We start from the raw sequence: 16,150 nt of genomic DNA, 5'->3' as shown, positions 1-16,150 counted from the left end.
TTTGTTATTTTCGATACTACTTTTATCATCTCGTGAAGCAAATTTCAAAAGATTACAATTACCACAACTAAAGTACTAGAGTATATTAATTTTATGTTGAGATCAAGAAAACTACTACTCGAGAACATATGAAAAAGAAAAGGAATTTTTGCGCTATATATATACTCCTTCGGTTTTATTATAGTTGATTTTCTGAATATTTACACACAGATTAAGAAAGCTATAAATGCTCAATTATTTACTGTTTGTTTTTGTTAATTAAATTACTTTTACAACTGATTTCATTATTTTTATTATTATTTTTTCTTTTTTAACTGTGCATTAATGGAGTAAAGCAACATGCATTAATATTATTCATTCAATTTAAAGAATAGACATGCATTCATTAGATGTAGAAAATCAAATATTATAAAACAAAAAAAAACCTAGAAAATCAACTATAATGAAACAGAGGAGTAATACATAAATTACAGTATATATAAAATAATAAAACTGTCAGTGTCAAATGTCAATATAATTAGGGGAAATGGAAGGCGAACATAATCTAACACAAAATCAATAAAAATGGAGAGAGAGCATCTATCATTCACCTAAAATCAATACCTTTTTTTTTTTTTTCTTTGCTTTTCTTTTCTCCACGTTTGTGGAGACCCCACACGTCCCCTCTCCTTCTCCCTTTATATTCTCGACACTTCCCACACACACTTTTTTTCATTTTCAAAAACCCCATTCGACCAAAAAAAAAAAAAAAAGACTTGGTTCTGTATCACCTTAGTATTAATCCGTTATTCTCAAAATCAGAGGATAATGGGTAATTATCGGTTTAAACTATCGGAGATGATCCCGAACGCATGGTTTTACAAGCTGAGAGACATGGGGAAGTCGAGGAAAAAGCAGAGGCAGCAAAACAGCACGGTGTCTCCTTCTCCCCTCAAGAAACAACAAACAGTTCCCACGACGACATCGGCACGCAGTCCTCGACGCTCTTCTTCTCACTATTCAAGGCCAGCCAAAACCGCGCCACCGTCCGTTGCAAACCGGCTTCGTCACCGATCCACCGTCGACACAAAGTCCTCTGCTCCCAATCACGTTATTTCCTCCACCGTCTCAACGACTTCCGGTGATAGCACTGCCACCGGAACGGGATCTTTCTCACCGGAGTTTCGTTCCGATCAAGTACTCATCCCTGACGAGTCCTCCTGGCACAGCCCTTGCAGCTGCGACGTCAGCTCCAAATTGTCCAAAGCCGTGACCTTTACGCCGCCGCCGGGACTGGATCTCCGTCCGATCATCACCAAACCGGCGAATAAACCAACCACCGTGCGGAAAACGGCGGCGGGTTCTCCGGCGGGTGTGAGAATTAGACTACGCTCGCCGAGGATCTCAACGAGGAAATCGGCGAGCAGCAGCGCAAGGAGAAGCGGGACGGTGGCGGTGAGTTCGCGGCGGAGCAGGGCGGTGGTGAAGGCGTCGGTTGACCCGAGGAGAGATTTCAAGGAATCGATGGAGGAGATGATCGCGGAGAACAACATAAGAGCGTCCAAGGATCTTGAGGAACTTCTAGCTTGCTATCTCTGTCTTAATTCAGATGAGTATCACAACATTATCATCAATGTCTTCAAGCAACTCTGGCTTGATCTTAATCTTAATTGTCCCCCACCGTAATTATTCCAAATAAAGATAAATCATTATGTATATATATATATATAGATATATATATTACCCATATTAATTACTCCTCAGTCTCTACTATCTTAGTATATTGTTGTATATACAATTCGTATGGCTATTTATATGCATGGCTCTAAATATATATAGCTAGAGCCTAGAGTCTTGTACTTGTTGTCATTCGTTGAAATCTCAAAAGTACAATAGAGAATTTCTATCCAAATTGGTACCTCTTCTATAAGAATCTTACTGCACGGACCAACATATAGTTTGACACAAACATGCATAAAGTGTTGCTCTGTATTCAAATTAACATGGACCGTTATTAATTACGTTTCAAAATCTACTTTTCCCTTTCGAATCATTTTTTTTGTCAGCACGTCCCTCATCAATCTAAATAAAAAGGCCCTCTAAAATAATTTCAAACTTATATATCTATTGATTGTTCAAAAACTATCCTACTATTACTCATATGTTATGTAGTTAAGACGAAAATGATAGAGATTAATTAACTGTATACATTTCAGTAGATCCACTAGACCTACGATACCGACAATTCATTAAAACCGTATCTGCCGTATTTTCAGACCTATCTTTGGATATGTGCGTGCGTGTGCATTTCGCCATTTCATCTTTATATTTACTTTATTTGTATGTGTAATATAACTTGTTCTTTTTTTTGGTACCTCCACGTATTATTTATTTATGTAATATTTTCATATGCCAAAGAGTGCGACAAGGAAGTGCCAATGAAAGAAAAAACAAGAGTGCGACAAGGAAGAAAAAACAAAATAATTTTGCTTTTAGTCATGGAAGTGCCAAAGAAAACACATATTCAATTGGGCCAACTTTTTTTTTCTTCGGTGATGTGTGACAAATGACAAGAATATAATAAAGACAAAACCGAAACAGTAATTGAGGAAGTTATGTAACAAAGAAAAACAGACTCGTAAATTAATCAGTACTGATATAGTTATAATATAAGATAACGGTACAAGATACTAACATTTTTAATACGGTTAATATTTCTGATCATAGCATATTTTTAATACAATTGTTTCTGGTCTTGTGATTGGTAAATATTAATGCGGTGAAGAGTTACCAATTAACCTAATGAATAATTCGGATACAAACTTTCGGTACTACCTTAAAGTTGTATCATTTTCATGTTATTAACTTCATATTGTTTTATATAATCTTCGATGGGATTTGATTTAATATTATTAGAGGTAAACTTCGATTTAAAGAGAGAATAGTATAGAGTTAGTATTAAAAATAGATATCGAAAAGGAATCGCACGCTACATGGCAGAATTTTACTTATTATTATCCCCTCTTTAACGTATCACGTTGCTCAATATACGAGGTCAAATTATTTTCATCTAATTAATTTTTAATTTAAAAAGAATACTCCCTAAAAATTGGAAATGAACTTCGTTCACTAGGTTAAAATATATTCAATCATTAGAAATGAACTTCGTTCACTAGGTTAAAATGGTGTACTCCCTAAAAATTGGTTACCTGCCCGACTATACAGTTCTAAAAATCTACGCAAGCATATGCTATAACTATTATGTATGAATAAATTTAAAAATGTCCCGTAGACAATTAAAATCTACAACTTAAACATCCAATTATACAATATAAAACTATGAATAGTAAATATATCAAACAGTAGTTTGAGAATGCATAAAAAAGGAAGATATATCATATTGATCAAACGGATTAAACGAATAGTTTTGATTGGTAACCTTGCGGAATGGTGAAATGGCGAAAAGAATTTCGCGGAATGAAATAATCTATTTAGTATTCGCTTTTTTGTGGAACGACTTTTTTTTTGTATTTTCCGTAAGTAAAAATGCAGTATACGTTTTTGTTTTTGTGTATATTTTTTCATTCCATAGATTTTAGTTAATTGGTAAAAAAATTGTGGAATCGCGTTTAAAAACGCAATTTTACTATTTCACAAAGTTACCAATCAAAGTTAATACGTGAATCAAAAGTATTAGGTAAAATTATTGCACCGTCAAACGATTTAATGTAATTATTACATGATTATTAATTATTATTGTAACTCTGCAAACAAATACACGTGTTTGTACAAAAGTTTCTATAGTTACTATCCTTTTTCAATATGAGAAGTTGAGAATTCCGTTAAAAAAAAAAAGAGAAGTTGAGAATTCCTAAAAAAAAAAAGAGAAGTTGAGAATTCATAATAAAAGAAGATTCAAAAGCTTTGTCGGGCACGCGGGCCATATACTACAACGAACTCATCTTGATATAAATATAATAATTTAAATTACAACAATTTTCTTCTCCTTTTAGCTTCAACTAGATCAAAACTTTAAACTAGAGTTTCGATATCATCGAAGAATACACAATCATAAATTTCTTAATTTAACGAAAAAAAAAGTCTTAATTTATTTTTCACTTGGACATACCGGTAAAAGTTTGATTAAAATCTACCAAAGTAGTATCAAAATTGTCATGGTATTTATGGTAAGCGGTATTGACCTATCCAGACCTATCTAATAATTAATCTGGTGGACTACCTTCTCATCGACTCAGTTCATCATAGAGTTAATCGAGTTTGTTTTTGATAAAATGCATATAGTTTGTGTTGGTTTCTTGTTCGACCAACTTATATATATTATATATATATAAATAGTTGTGTTGGCTTAGTCCTCGCCAAGCAAATTGATAACCAAGATAGTCAAGAGTGCGATTAAAAAAAAAAAAGGGTTACAATATATGAATATAATGTGTATTTTTACTGGTGGTGGCCATTGATATCTCCGTGCGATATAGCCTACCTCTATGAATTTTCAAAATTATTACTTGAACGCTTCCAATATAATAATATTAATCTAGTGATTTGACTTTACACTATCAGCATCCAGCTAACTACTTGTTTCTCGGTAATAATTATACATCTTTTTTTGTTAAAAGTTAATAATAATAGTATATTTCATATAGAGCTTATACTATCATTCCACAGCAAAAAATAAAATAAAACATTCCACAGCAACTTCGATAAATACTCATTTGGACATGATAATCCCTTTGTATTACAAATTAAGGAGAGTATTTGGTCAGACCTACGACGTATCGTTTACACCTTTTCTATTTGGAATAATATACAAAAGTTGTTTTTATTGTCTCTCGTTACTTATCACTAGCTCCTTTTAAGAAAAAGTTGCAGATAATCCACAAGGCACGACTTTCCTTTTTCGTGAAAATTATAAAAGTAGGGCCATTCAATAACACAAAAGTAGAATGCTAGTACATCTCAACGAATTATTCTATATTTTTTTCCCCTTAAGTATAAATTTATTTAAGATTTAAACGGTAATTAGCAATCAGGCTGAAGAGCGTCTGCGAAAACGTCCATTATTATTAACTATTCTACGATACTGTTCAAAGAGTTATAGTAACACAAAAAAATCTTTTATATGTGTATGCATCGGAGAATATTTAAAGAAAATAATATTTTCGCCGCATATTGCTATTTGCCCCCCCAAAAAAAAGAAACAATTTTAATATTTAATGATGGTTATCTCCACTCTAATTTAGTTCTATATACCTTTTAAGATTAAAATCTACACAATCTTAAGTCTCAACTATTTTGATCTATCATATTTGTACGTAGTTTAGATGAACGTCTACCTTAGTCTGAGATTCAGAAGTTCCATATATCATTTTATTAATTTGATGACTTTTTCTTTTTAATAGTTACAAATGCTATTTTCGGAATTCTGCTACGACACATCCCTGCATTAAATCATGAGGGAGACTTGTTGATGAGCCGCAAGTGGAGACTCGGTCAACGATGCCTTCCGATCTGACATTATCACCGGAGATTCTGCTCCTTGTCCCTTCGCCGTCTAATATTCATTTCTCCCTCCACCTCCACTTAGTTAATTAATATTTAAAATGAAAAACAAGTATATATATATATATATATATATATATATATATATATATATCGATCGTTGGTTCGACAAAGAAAATATTAACAATGAAACTTAAAGATTGCATGATCGAATGACACTTATCATATAACATGTTTTGATTTCAGACTTAAAAGAATGCAAACGTCTCGATCCAAAAAACTGTAATATCAATCGTATATAACACTTAGAAAAAAAATATTATAGTTCGCACTAGCTTACTATTGGATTTTTGTTAACTTTGTTTTCTCGGTGAATTACATTTTAATAAACGCTTTTTATTGGCTATTAATGATACTCTAGGTGTGGTGAATAATTATAGTTCCACCACAATACGAAGGAGAAAAAAAAGTTGGAATAAAAGAAAATGTTATTTTTGTTTCATTTTCTTATTTTGATTTCCATGTTATACACAGGTTGATTGGGAAGATTTGAATTCAGTGGTCGTCGTCTTATAACTTTCGTAGCAATGCAAGCAGGCCCGGCCTTGAGCGCTGAGGGAGGCGATCGCCGCGACCAGAGTATATTTTTTGGGGCATTCACTATAAAATGACATATTTTTGTTAAAAAAATTATTAGGGATCAAACTTAATTTCTCTAGAATCCAGGTTTGAACCGTTCTAAAAGTATCAAGCACGAAAAAGACAATAAACAATAGAGAGAAATCGTAAATTGAGGCAAACACTCGTTTAGGGTTTTCTTATTAATTGTGTGAATAAATAATTACAAACCCTAAGTCTTGTATTTATAGCCTCAAAAATCCGACTCCCAAACTCATTAGATAAAAGAAAACCTAAATTTAGTCCAATAAGAAAATCGTACCGTGGAGGGCTTCGCCTCCCACACCCCCAAGTGAATCTATATCCACCTATAACCTGTCACATTCTTCAGCTCACTTTAACAGGGTTTTTTTAGTTATCTTTGTCACTAGAAAAAACACAAAATGGGTTAGCTTTGTTATCAATTAAGACAATTATGGTTGAATAACTCAAGTACGACAGTTTAATGAACAATTTTATACGAAAAAATGTAAGAAGATCTATATTTCAACAATAAACTATATTTTATTGAATCTTTTTCTTTTTTTACAAACCATTTATAGAATTTAATTATTTTATAAAGTTTTTGTTTTATTTTTTATTATTTTAATTTTGAAAAAATATAAAAATACATATTTTAAAAAGTTAGATACAAGCATTCAAATTAATCAGTTTGGCACTGAATGCAAGGAATATGACTGGGCAAATAATATACTTTTTAAAAAATCTACGAAGTACCTAGCCAACATTATGATTGTCTTTTCTTCGGATCGCAATTATTGCATAAAAACTTATACGAAATAAATTAAAGGACATATTGCTAAATTCAAGATCAAGTTAATTAACAATTTGCACGAGTGAGATATATATATATATATATATATATATATATATACTTCATGCATTTCACAATAGAACTCTTTGTAGATAAGTATATTCATAACGATCTTATAACAAGCTTATTTTTTTCTTTGTTTTCTTAAAGAAAAAGTCTTAAAACAAGCTTATGACATATTATGAGATAAATAATGGGTGCTGAATGCTGAATGTTGATATATAATTAAACCTGAAATATATGTACGCGATGAAAATGAAAAGAATGGGCTGTATCCTTCACCCTTATATTGTATAATTTCATATATTAATATTATATTACCATATCATTGCTGCGTCACTTGTCAAATCTTTTTGGATTCGATTCTTGTGGGAAATTATCACATTTTAATATTATTTTCCTATTTACTTTGGATAAAGACAATTACACAAGCTTCCATAAGGTTATTATGTTCCCGTTTGGCTGTACCCTTCACCATTGTTGCAGGTTGTAGGTAATTAGGACTGGACATGAAATCTTATATGCAGATGTTAACGTTTTAATTTTTTCGTTAAACTTGTCAAACTCTGAAGTTTCAGATTTGCGCTCATAGATTTCATCGGGTTCGTATTAAAACGGATTTAGCGCTTCAATTATATAAGCTATTTTTTTTTTTGAAGAACATAATATATAGTATTTTTTTCACCAGCGTAAGATTATTTTCTCTTTTAGTGCGGTCATACAAATTTTGAATCCCATTTTTTTTTACTGAAACATTGCTATATATACGAACAACGTTGCTAGCCATACTTAAGAATTCTTTTAGTTGAAGAACCTTTTTTTTCTTTTATTTGCTAACAAGCTTTCTATTAATGAAATTTTCTTCTTCTGTAGTTTAAGGCGTTTACATAAAACTTATTTAATTTTAACACCTAAAATTACAGGTGTTTATCTTTAAAATTTTGGTTGGTACCGTTAAATATCTGTAAGTTATAATGACAGGAGTAAATTCTAAAGCAAAATGGTAGAAATGTACGTGTCTTTGGGGCGTCCATGCAAACTCTTAATGAAAGACGAAGATAGACGACACGAGGAACAACCAAACGCTACATAACTTGGACCATTCGTTTTATCCTTTTTCGTTTCTTTCTTAAATCTTTGCGACCTTTTTGGAAAAATCAATGTCATTTTAAAATGTTTCTTGCTTGTTTGTACCAAAAAAACAAATGTGTCTTAAGCTCATATTCTTTTCGGATTGGAGACTATCTTGTATCCATCTAACAAAAAAAAAAGAGAGACTTTAATTGATCTCCAACTGCGTCATCTAAGCTAGTAAGACCGAAAACAAAAGTGTTTATCTTTCTGCATATTAGAACTATATTATTATTATTATTATTATTATTACTATTATTATTGCATATTAGAAAACTTAAGTCTCTCTTTCTTAAGCTCATAATATTTTCCACACACTTGCAACCGTAATTAAGATTCGTTAACCAGATAGACTATTTGTACTGTGCAATAATTTCTATCACTGATTGAAATGTTTTTTTTTTTTTCTAAAATGCAAGATGATATTTTGATAAAAAAATACTGTATGTCCTTTTCAGTTTTTTCATTCTTAAAGAACATAAGATTAAGAAGTACATTTTAAAATTTTCACACGACATGTTTTTCTTTTCCCAGCTTTAACACGACATGTGTGAGTTACAACCTTACAAATAGTTACAATGATGGCCAATAATTTCAAATGAAAACTGAAATACCAAATTCAACGGGCCCTGATCCGTTTCAATGATATCGGGCCTCTTGTCAGTTAATTACTGTATAAGGAAGAAACTAAATTACTACAAAATTCTTAAAGTTTTTTTTTTTTTGGTAAACAGAAATTCTTAAAGTTTACCCAGTAAAAATGCAAAGAAACTAAAATTTATGTATCTTTAATTAATTAAATTTGGTTCTTAAATGAATAAATATTGTTTAACTTTAATAGAAATTAAAATAAAATTGAAGAAGTCCTTCTCCAATATTACTACAATATTTAAAGACATAGTCAGAGCCGTGCTTTATGTGTTGGGAGTTAGGCACTAGCCTAAAACCACCAAAAATTAAGAAAAATTTAAGGCCACAATTTTATCAACTAGGTTCATATATATATAGTTAATTAATGAGATAAATATTATTAGGTTCTTTTTTAGAGAGAAGTTCATATACTATTATTATTGTTATTAATATTATTATCATAAATAAAGAGATAAATAAAAAAAGAAATTTAACTAATTGAAACAAACAGAATTAAAAAAGTTATCCCACATTGATATTCTAAAAGAGGAGGTATATAATTTTTCTTCAATAAATCAACATCATTAAGAATTTTTTTGAGCTTAAAACCTACATTCAAAACAAAATTTTGGGTTTGATCGGAACTATCGGGTTTTAACCATAGATATTCGCAAAATTTTAATTAATTTTTTCTGATTTTACCTAAGTTTTTAAAATTCGGTTTAATAGCTAATCCCAGATTGGCTTGTCAATCGATTCTCGGTTACACTTCACAAAGTTGTGGGCTAAATTCATTGATATCGGCCAAAGACGATATTTTTATAGTTTCAATTATTATTATTGTTGTGTATGTTTCAGACGATATTTTATACTAATCTTTTATAAGGGCTATATTTTTTTAGTTCGCTTAAAGCCACCACAGATCTAAGCACGGCACTGGACGTAGTTCTAACTATTCTGAGAATATAATATGATTGTTGTTACTTATTTTATTTTATAAAAAATAGCTTTTATTGTTTTTATATAATAACATTGACATACGTATTAAAATTGAATGTCATATATATATAACAAAGTATATAATTTTAAACCTAAAAAAATCTATTATCTTATTATAAATGGGTTGAAATGATTTGATCATCTTTTAGAGGAAAAATATAAATATTTTCCATTCAATAAAATGCAGCGTAGTAAGATGGAGAAAAATAAATGTAACGGATTCGTAAATACAAAAAAATAACCGAAGTTTCTATTTTTGAATTCAAAACAAAAGGATCAGTAAATGCAACTTGCTTAATCTTGGGTTACCAAAGATTCACAAACAACTAAGCAGTAGAGTTATGTTTCCAAAAAATATATGACATATACATAATTTTTAAACAAAGAAAGTGTAAATTGAAACGGACAGGAGTTAAGAAAGTCTTACCAAATAAAGAGATTAATTGATAATCTGAAAGTAGATAGAAAAGGAAACAAAGAATTATGTGGATGAAAATGGGAAAGAAGAAAAGTGATTTGGCATAAATTTTGAGTGAAAATATTTAAAGAATCAAAGGCATAAGGCAAAAAATAGTCTAAATAAGCCGTTTACTTGAATGTTACTTGCTAAACTTGTGGGATTCTATACCATAATTGTCAAGATTTTTAGACATTAATGATTAGCCCTATTGATCAATAAATAGAAGCAACTCGTGTTCCTCTCTGATCTCATTCTTACATTCACATACAAACCCCCTCACTTAAAAGGAGAGAAAAACTTTTGTTCCTTTGAGCATGGAACTCAACCTCGCTACGCCCACATCATGTTCCTCGAGCAGTATCTCATCCTCTTCGCAGGAGATCGGGTTTTTAACCGGTATCAAGGGGAAAATGAAAGAGAAGATTGCGGCTGAGCCAGCGACTGAGACTCCGAGGCTAGAGTTTCGCTTCTTGTTCAACAGCGACAACATAAGAAACTCTGGTTTTGGATCAGATTTAGATGAGGCAGAAGGGACGAAGGAGAAGGAGGCTAAAGCGAGGGTGTTTGCTTGCACCTTCTGCAAGAAAGAGTTCTCTACTTCTCAAGCCTTAGGAGGACATCAGAACGCTCACAAGCAAGAGCGATCATTGGCCAAAAGACGTAAAGAGTTCGAAATCAACTATCCTGGTGAGTACTCCTTCTACAGTCAATACGCACCAAGTGGTGTTTCCTACAACAGCAGCAGCTCCCAGTATGATCTTGGGGTTCGTTACAACCCCAACATTGGTAAATCTAAGGCCTACCCGTTCAACATCTTCAGATGTCGTTTAGGATACAGAGGGCTTAACATAAATTCCCATATCCCTCTCCTGTCCCACCTCTCGTGCCAAAAGACCGACGATTTGTCCAAAAATTTGATTTCAAACCTAGAAGGCAGCATTCATACGAATAGCGAGCAAGGCGAGGAACAAGATCTATCGGACTCTCATACTTGCAAGGATTCTGAGATAGACTTGTCTCTGAAGCTGTAGATTGTTCTTTTAAAAATATATTTTCGTTCAATTTTTCGTAGTCGTTTCTTGATTCCGCATACTTTCATATTGTGTTTTATTATTAAAAAGAAACAGACTTTGATTTCCCTGGTCTTCTATTTGATACAAAAAAATGTGTTCTTCTTTATTTTTGTGTTAGCTTCTAAACTCATATAAACTTTTAAAACGTTTTTATTTATTTAATGTGTGTGTAGAAAACAGCTTATTTGAGTACTTCTGATATATAAAGACTGGGAGAGTAATCCTTTAATACTTGAAATTGAACAATTAATATCATTTATTAGCAAATATCCAGGAAAAAAAACCGACACTTTTCAAAAGGTACAACTAAAACAGCAACACATAGTTGTAGCTCGTGGATATGTCGAGAATACCTATTATATATATACATCAAAAACACATAATGTAGCATGCAACCTATAGATGGGCATGCAAGTTGTGGTAATACTGTGATGTCAGTTAAAAGTTTTATTGTTAGGATGGGGTTTAAAGTGTTAATAAAAGGGTTATGTTGTGTAGAAGTTACTATACCACCAAACAATATCCTCTTACAAAGTGGGCGTGAAGCATTGGTAGCTTGTCTATCTAAATAAGTTTTTCTACAATGAAATCACAATAAAGATCAAACTCCTGTCTTGGGGTTATATCTTAGTGGGTGAAGGTTGCGTTCAATGACCCTCTCACTCTTCCCTCAACCACCCGCCACACTCTCTAGTCTCTTCTTTCCAGCCATATAAACCTCTCTCTCACTATACACACATAGTCGTAAGCAAAAGCGAAAACAGAGTAAATAGAGAAAGAGAGAGAATAATGGGTGGCATGAGAGTTGTGGTACCTATATGGCTGCTTCTTGCTTGCGTTGTTGCAAATTAAGGGGCATAGAAGCACCTGTGTCTTGTAACACAGTTGTGGCCAACCTTTACCCGGGTGCTGAGTACGTGCCACAGTGAGAAAGCATCCCGGGCAGCTGTTGCAACGGTATCAGGATGGGTCAACGGACAGGCTAAGAGCGTATCAGAGCGCCAAGTTGTGTATCGGTGCATCAAGTTTGCGTTGGGAGGTGTGTCTTACTCTTCCAAGAATCTAAAGAATCCTGCCACTTTGCCAGGCAAGTGTGGTGTCAGTGTCACTTACAAGATCGACCCTCTTCCACCAACTGCAACAAGGTAAGGACTCTCTCTCTCTCTCTCTCTCTCTCTCTCTCTCTCTCTCTCTCTTCAACTAGACAATTTCAAACAACATATATACTCTCTTCTTCTTTGGGCATCTATGTCTCTGTGGCTTTACCGCATTAAATGAGAGAAAAAAGCTGTTGCAAAGACGAAAAGATCCCAAGAAGAATAAAAGGAGGACATGTAACCTTAGCAAATATCTTTCTAACCTGTGTCCTGAAAAAAAAAATGTTCAATTTTGTTCCAATGTTTCAACCTCTGTCGGCCTTGTATAAATCCAAGTTTGAATCATAAATAAAATTTTAGATAAGGGAAAAAAAAACGTTCCATCGCCAAATGCCCCACTCAGCTCTATTATATAAAATCAATCAGTATTATTGACATACAATAATGTCCCTATGTATGACTCGAGAAAAAAAAAAAATAGAACACTCGAAACTGCATATAGCAATATTGTTAGTTGTTACCTCTTCGCCTTCGTTTAGAAAGTAACACAAAAAGAGAGGTGGAGAGTAAGTGAGGAGGAAACTACAGTGGAAAAGAGAAGGTATGACTATTAAGGTCAGGTTTTGATGTCAATTACTAATTTTCATATTTTTCATGTATTTTATTGTTTGTTAACAAATGTGTAAAGTTAAACTAAGTGGTTTCGGGACGACAAAAAAAAAACTAAGTGGTTTATATGCGTAAATTACTTTTTGATTGATTTCATTTTTTTGGAGTTTTGGAAGTTTGCATCTAAGTATTCAACCTACACTTGACTTAACAAGAAAAAGAAATCCAAACTAATTAAAATGAAAAAAAAAAAAATGAAAAAAAAAAAGTGCGTTTGTAAGAATCCCGGGAATTTAGCATAAGGGGGTATATTGGGTTGTTTATGGGCCCTGAATATGGACGTCAAGTAATTAAGTGGGCCTCCAATTTTTGTAAGAGAGAAACGTGTCAACGAATTGATGGAATTACTCGTTTTGTCAGTATATTAACAAGATTGCTTCGTTAGGCTTCCAAAAGCAAAACTAACAGCAAATTTATTAGAGAAACTCATATAAGTTTTTTGAAGAATATTAAAATAATAAAATGAAGATAAAAAACTCATTAAATTAAATTAAATTAAGTTTAGAATATCAGAGAAACCCACATCATCATCGGTGAGATTTGAGAAGAATAATAATGGAGAAAGTTAGGTCCAAACTTAGGGAAAAAGAAAGAGATGGGTCGTCGTCATCATCAGCCTGTGCTTTGTTGTTCGAGGTTCGTTTGTTTGACAGTGACGTTGACCGATCGTCTTCTCAGATCGACGAGCTCTTCTCCTCTGATTACCTCTGTTCGCGTCGTTGTTCATGTTGGAAAAGAGAAACGACGGAAAATCATGGAAATGGTGGAGAGGAATATCGAAAATGGTGGAGAAGACTCAGACAGAAAACAAAAAATAGCGTCACTGTGATTCGTATAGAGAAACAAGAAGACGACGAAAAAATAGGAGAGAGAGAAAATGTTGAAGAGAACCAACCAAACTCTGCCACTTCATCTGCTAGGATCGATCCTTAAAATCCTTAAATAAGGATCGATCTCTGTATTTAACTCCATTAATTCAATTAAAAAAAAAACTCATTAAATCAGAAGAAACCTACAAAAAACTACCGATAATCATGGTCTAACGCATTGCCAACAAAAATCTTATGTGCTGCCGACTCCTGCAGTAGAGATCGTTTTAGCTATGTCATTTTTCGGATTTTGCTTTGTTATCATACTTTTCCATTTAAAAGTTTAATTTTTTTTAAAAGACAAAAACAAACCCAAAAGATAATGACATAGGATGATGTTATCTTTCACTAAGTAAATCAATATCACAAATAAGTATACTATCTAGTCATAAATAATAGTATCTCACCAAGACATCAAACTCTTTACATTTTAAATGAGTAGCGAAAAAACGTGGGAGTTACAGAACCTAGTTCACTTATAGAACTTTATAATAAATGATTCCTTGCTGTCTAGCTAATTAACTCTATAAAGTAAAATAAAAAGACAAAATCGAGAATGATAATTGAAAATGACGACGCAGGTATATGTGAGTGTGAGCATAGTGGGCGTTGTTATGACTTATGATACACCAAACAGTTTGTTGCCACTTCTGATGATTTCATCCTTAAAAGATTGTTTATTCTCAGTGCTTTGTGCTTGTATGATTGATGATTCACCTCATCTCCCTTTTCCATTTTTTATTTATTTATTTATTAGCTCAACTCGCTATTCCTCTTCGATTTGTTTGATATATAAATCACATGTACAATCCTGATTCGAGGGACCCAATACAGTTACACTTGATACTGACTCATACATATAAATGTACGTGTTTATGTTTATACCTTGTCTTATAGACAAAAAATATCTGGCAAAAAGCGCCAACGAGAGAGAGAGAGAGTATCTAATTATCCTTTTTATATAAAAAAAAATTATGCTGTAATTATACAACTTTTACAAATTGTCTATCCACATAAGCCAGAATTAAAAGAAAGAAAAAGGGAAAAATAGTAAAAGCAGAAAAGAAGGGTCCCCACTTATGTCTAAACAGATAACCACAAAGGAGCAGCAGAGACAAGAAACATAGCCTAGACGAGACGAAGCAGTTCAACTTAATTAATTAGAATCCTCTTCATCACGTCTCTCCGGAAGCAGGTTAATTAAACAATTGGAGATCTTTCTCTCTCGTCCTCCTCCGAGAATGCACCGACTGCTACTCGAATTCCACGGTGGCGGGAACGAGACGAGCGACGGCGGCGGAGATGGGTACCTGAGGGACATGAACTTCGACGCAAACATGGTGATCATACTCGCTGCTCTGCTATGCGCTTTGATACTTGCGCTTGGGCTTAATTCCATCCTCAGATGCGCCATGCGATGCGGCTGCGGGTTAACCTCTGCTGCTGCAGCGGCGGCGGCAGCGGCGACAGTTGCGGCGGGTGACAGAACGGGATTGAAGAAGCGAGAACTGAAGAGGTTTCCGGTGGCGGCGTATGGGTCGAGCGAGGTGGAGATAGCGGCGACGGAGTGCGCCATCTGTCTGGGGGAGTTCGCGGACGGTGAGAGGGTCCGAGTTCTGCCGCCGTGTAACCACAGCTTCCACATGTCTTGTATCGACACGTGGCTTGTGTCTCACTCTTCCTGTCCTAATTGTCGGCATTCGCTCATCGAGATCCACGTGGCAGGATCTAGCTAGCTCCAAGTGATCTGATCTGATCTGATTGATTTAGGTACTCTTTAGTAATCGTAGCTTGGAGTTAGTAGTATTATTACTCTTTAGTTAATCATTATGGCTTAAACTTTTTGCTTACTAACTAGTACTACTACTTCCTAGGTATAAAAATAGATACAATACATGAGTGTTTAGACTTTTTTTAGTATAGAAGTATTCTGGGCCTCTATATACGTTTAACAGGCCCAAATAATGAGAACATCGTTTGCTGGTTAAACGAGACGGTTATAGATTTGGCTAGGTCTAGAGGGTTATTACGCGATGGGCGGTGATGGAGAGGAGAGGTATGTGTGGAAGCTTAGAGTTGGTGTGAGAGTAAGAAGATTCAGTTTGAAGCTCCATCTGCACAAGTACAACCTGCTCTCCTCTTGGAAGCTCCACCGATTGTCTTTCCTCCTCAGATTCCGAAAGCATCATCTCAAAATCCTTTCTCAATCCAAGCCCCATAAATTTTGCGTT

At 33.6% G+C, this 16,150-nt stretch overlaps 4 protein-coding genes across 5 annotated transcripts; all 4 read left to right on the top strand.

Moving 5' to 3' along the window:
• Positions 1 to 720: 720 nt before the first annotated feature.
• LOC18018354 (transcription repressor OFP1) lies at positions 721 to 1,799 on the top strand. Its single transcript, XM_006398511.2, has one exon. It carries the CDS (start codon positions 808 to 810, stop codon positions 1,663 to 1,665), a length of 858 nt encoding a protein of 285 aa, XP_006398574.1. The 5' UTR covers positions 721 to 807; the 3' UTR covers positions 1,666 to 1,799.
• An 8,726-nt stretch (positions 1,800 to 10,525) lies between these two features.
• Positions 10,526 to 11,242, top strand: LOC18018353 (zinc finger protein 1). The gene has a single exon (XM_006398510.1). It carries the CDS (start codon positions 10,526 to 10,528, stop codon positions 11,240 to 11,242), a length of 717 nt encoding a protein of 238 aa, XP_006398573.1.
• A 610-nt stretch (positions 11,243 to 11,852) lies between these two features.
• On the top strand, positions 11,853 to 14,628 carry LOC112086716 (non-specific lipid-transfer protein 10). Its single transcript, XM_024156084.1, is given in 5 exon segments — positions 11,853 to 12,133; positions 12,136 to 12,252; positions 12,254 to 12,409; positions 12,412 to 12,429; positions 14,557 to 14,628. Coding segments are annotated over 5 exon segments (423 nt in total). The 5' UTR covers positions 11,853 to 12,073.
• Positions 14,629 to 14,946: 318 nt separating this feature from the next.
• On the top strand, positions 14,947 to 16,098 carry LOC18018351 (RING-H2 finger protein ATL74). 2 transcript variants are annotated; one of them, XM_024155667.1, is made up of 2 exons: positions 14,947 to 15,689; positions 15,933 to 16,098. In XM_024155667.1, exon 1 carries the CDS (start codon positions 15,161 to 15,163, stop codon positions 15,653 to 15,655), a length of 495 nt encoding a protein of 164 aa, XP_024011435.1. In that variant the 5' UTR covers positions 14,947 to 15,160; the 3' UTR covers positions 15,656 to 15,689; positions 15,933 to 16,098. The 2 variants fall into 2 exon arrangements, with proteins under 2 accessions (XP_024011435.1, XP_006398571.1); XM_006398508.2 differs by having other exon boundaries at positions 15,923 to 15,998.
• The last annotated feature ends 52 nt before the right edge of the window (positions 16,099 to 16,150 follow it).

Source organism: Eutrema salsugineum, unplaced genomic scaffold (genome assembly GCF_000478725.1).
Source record: "Eutrema salsugineum unplaced genomic scaffold, Eutsalg1_0 scaffold_2, whole genome shotgun sequence".
Lineage (NCBI taxonomy): Eukaryota > Viridiplantae > Streptophyta > Magnoliopsida > Brassicales > Brassicaceae > Eutrema > Eutrema salsugineum.
Note: the sequence above shows the minus strand (reverse complement) of the source record. Positions and strands in the feature narration are given on the sequence as shown.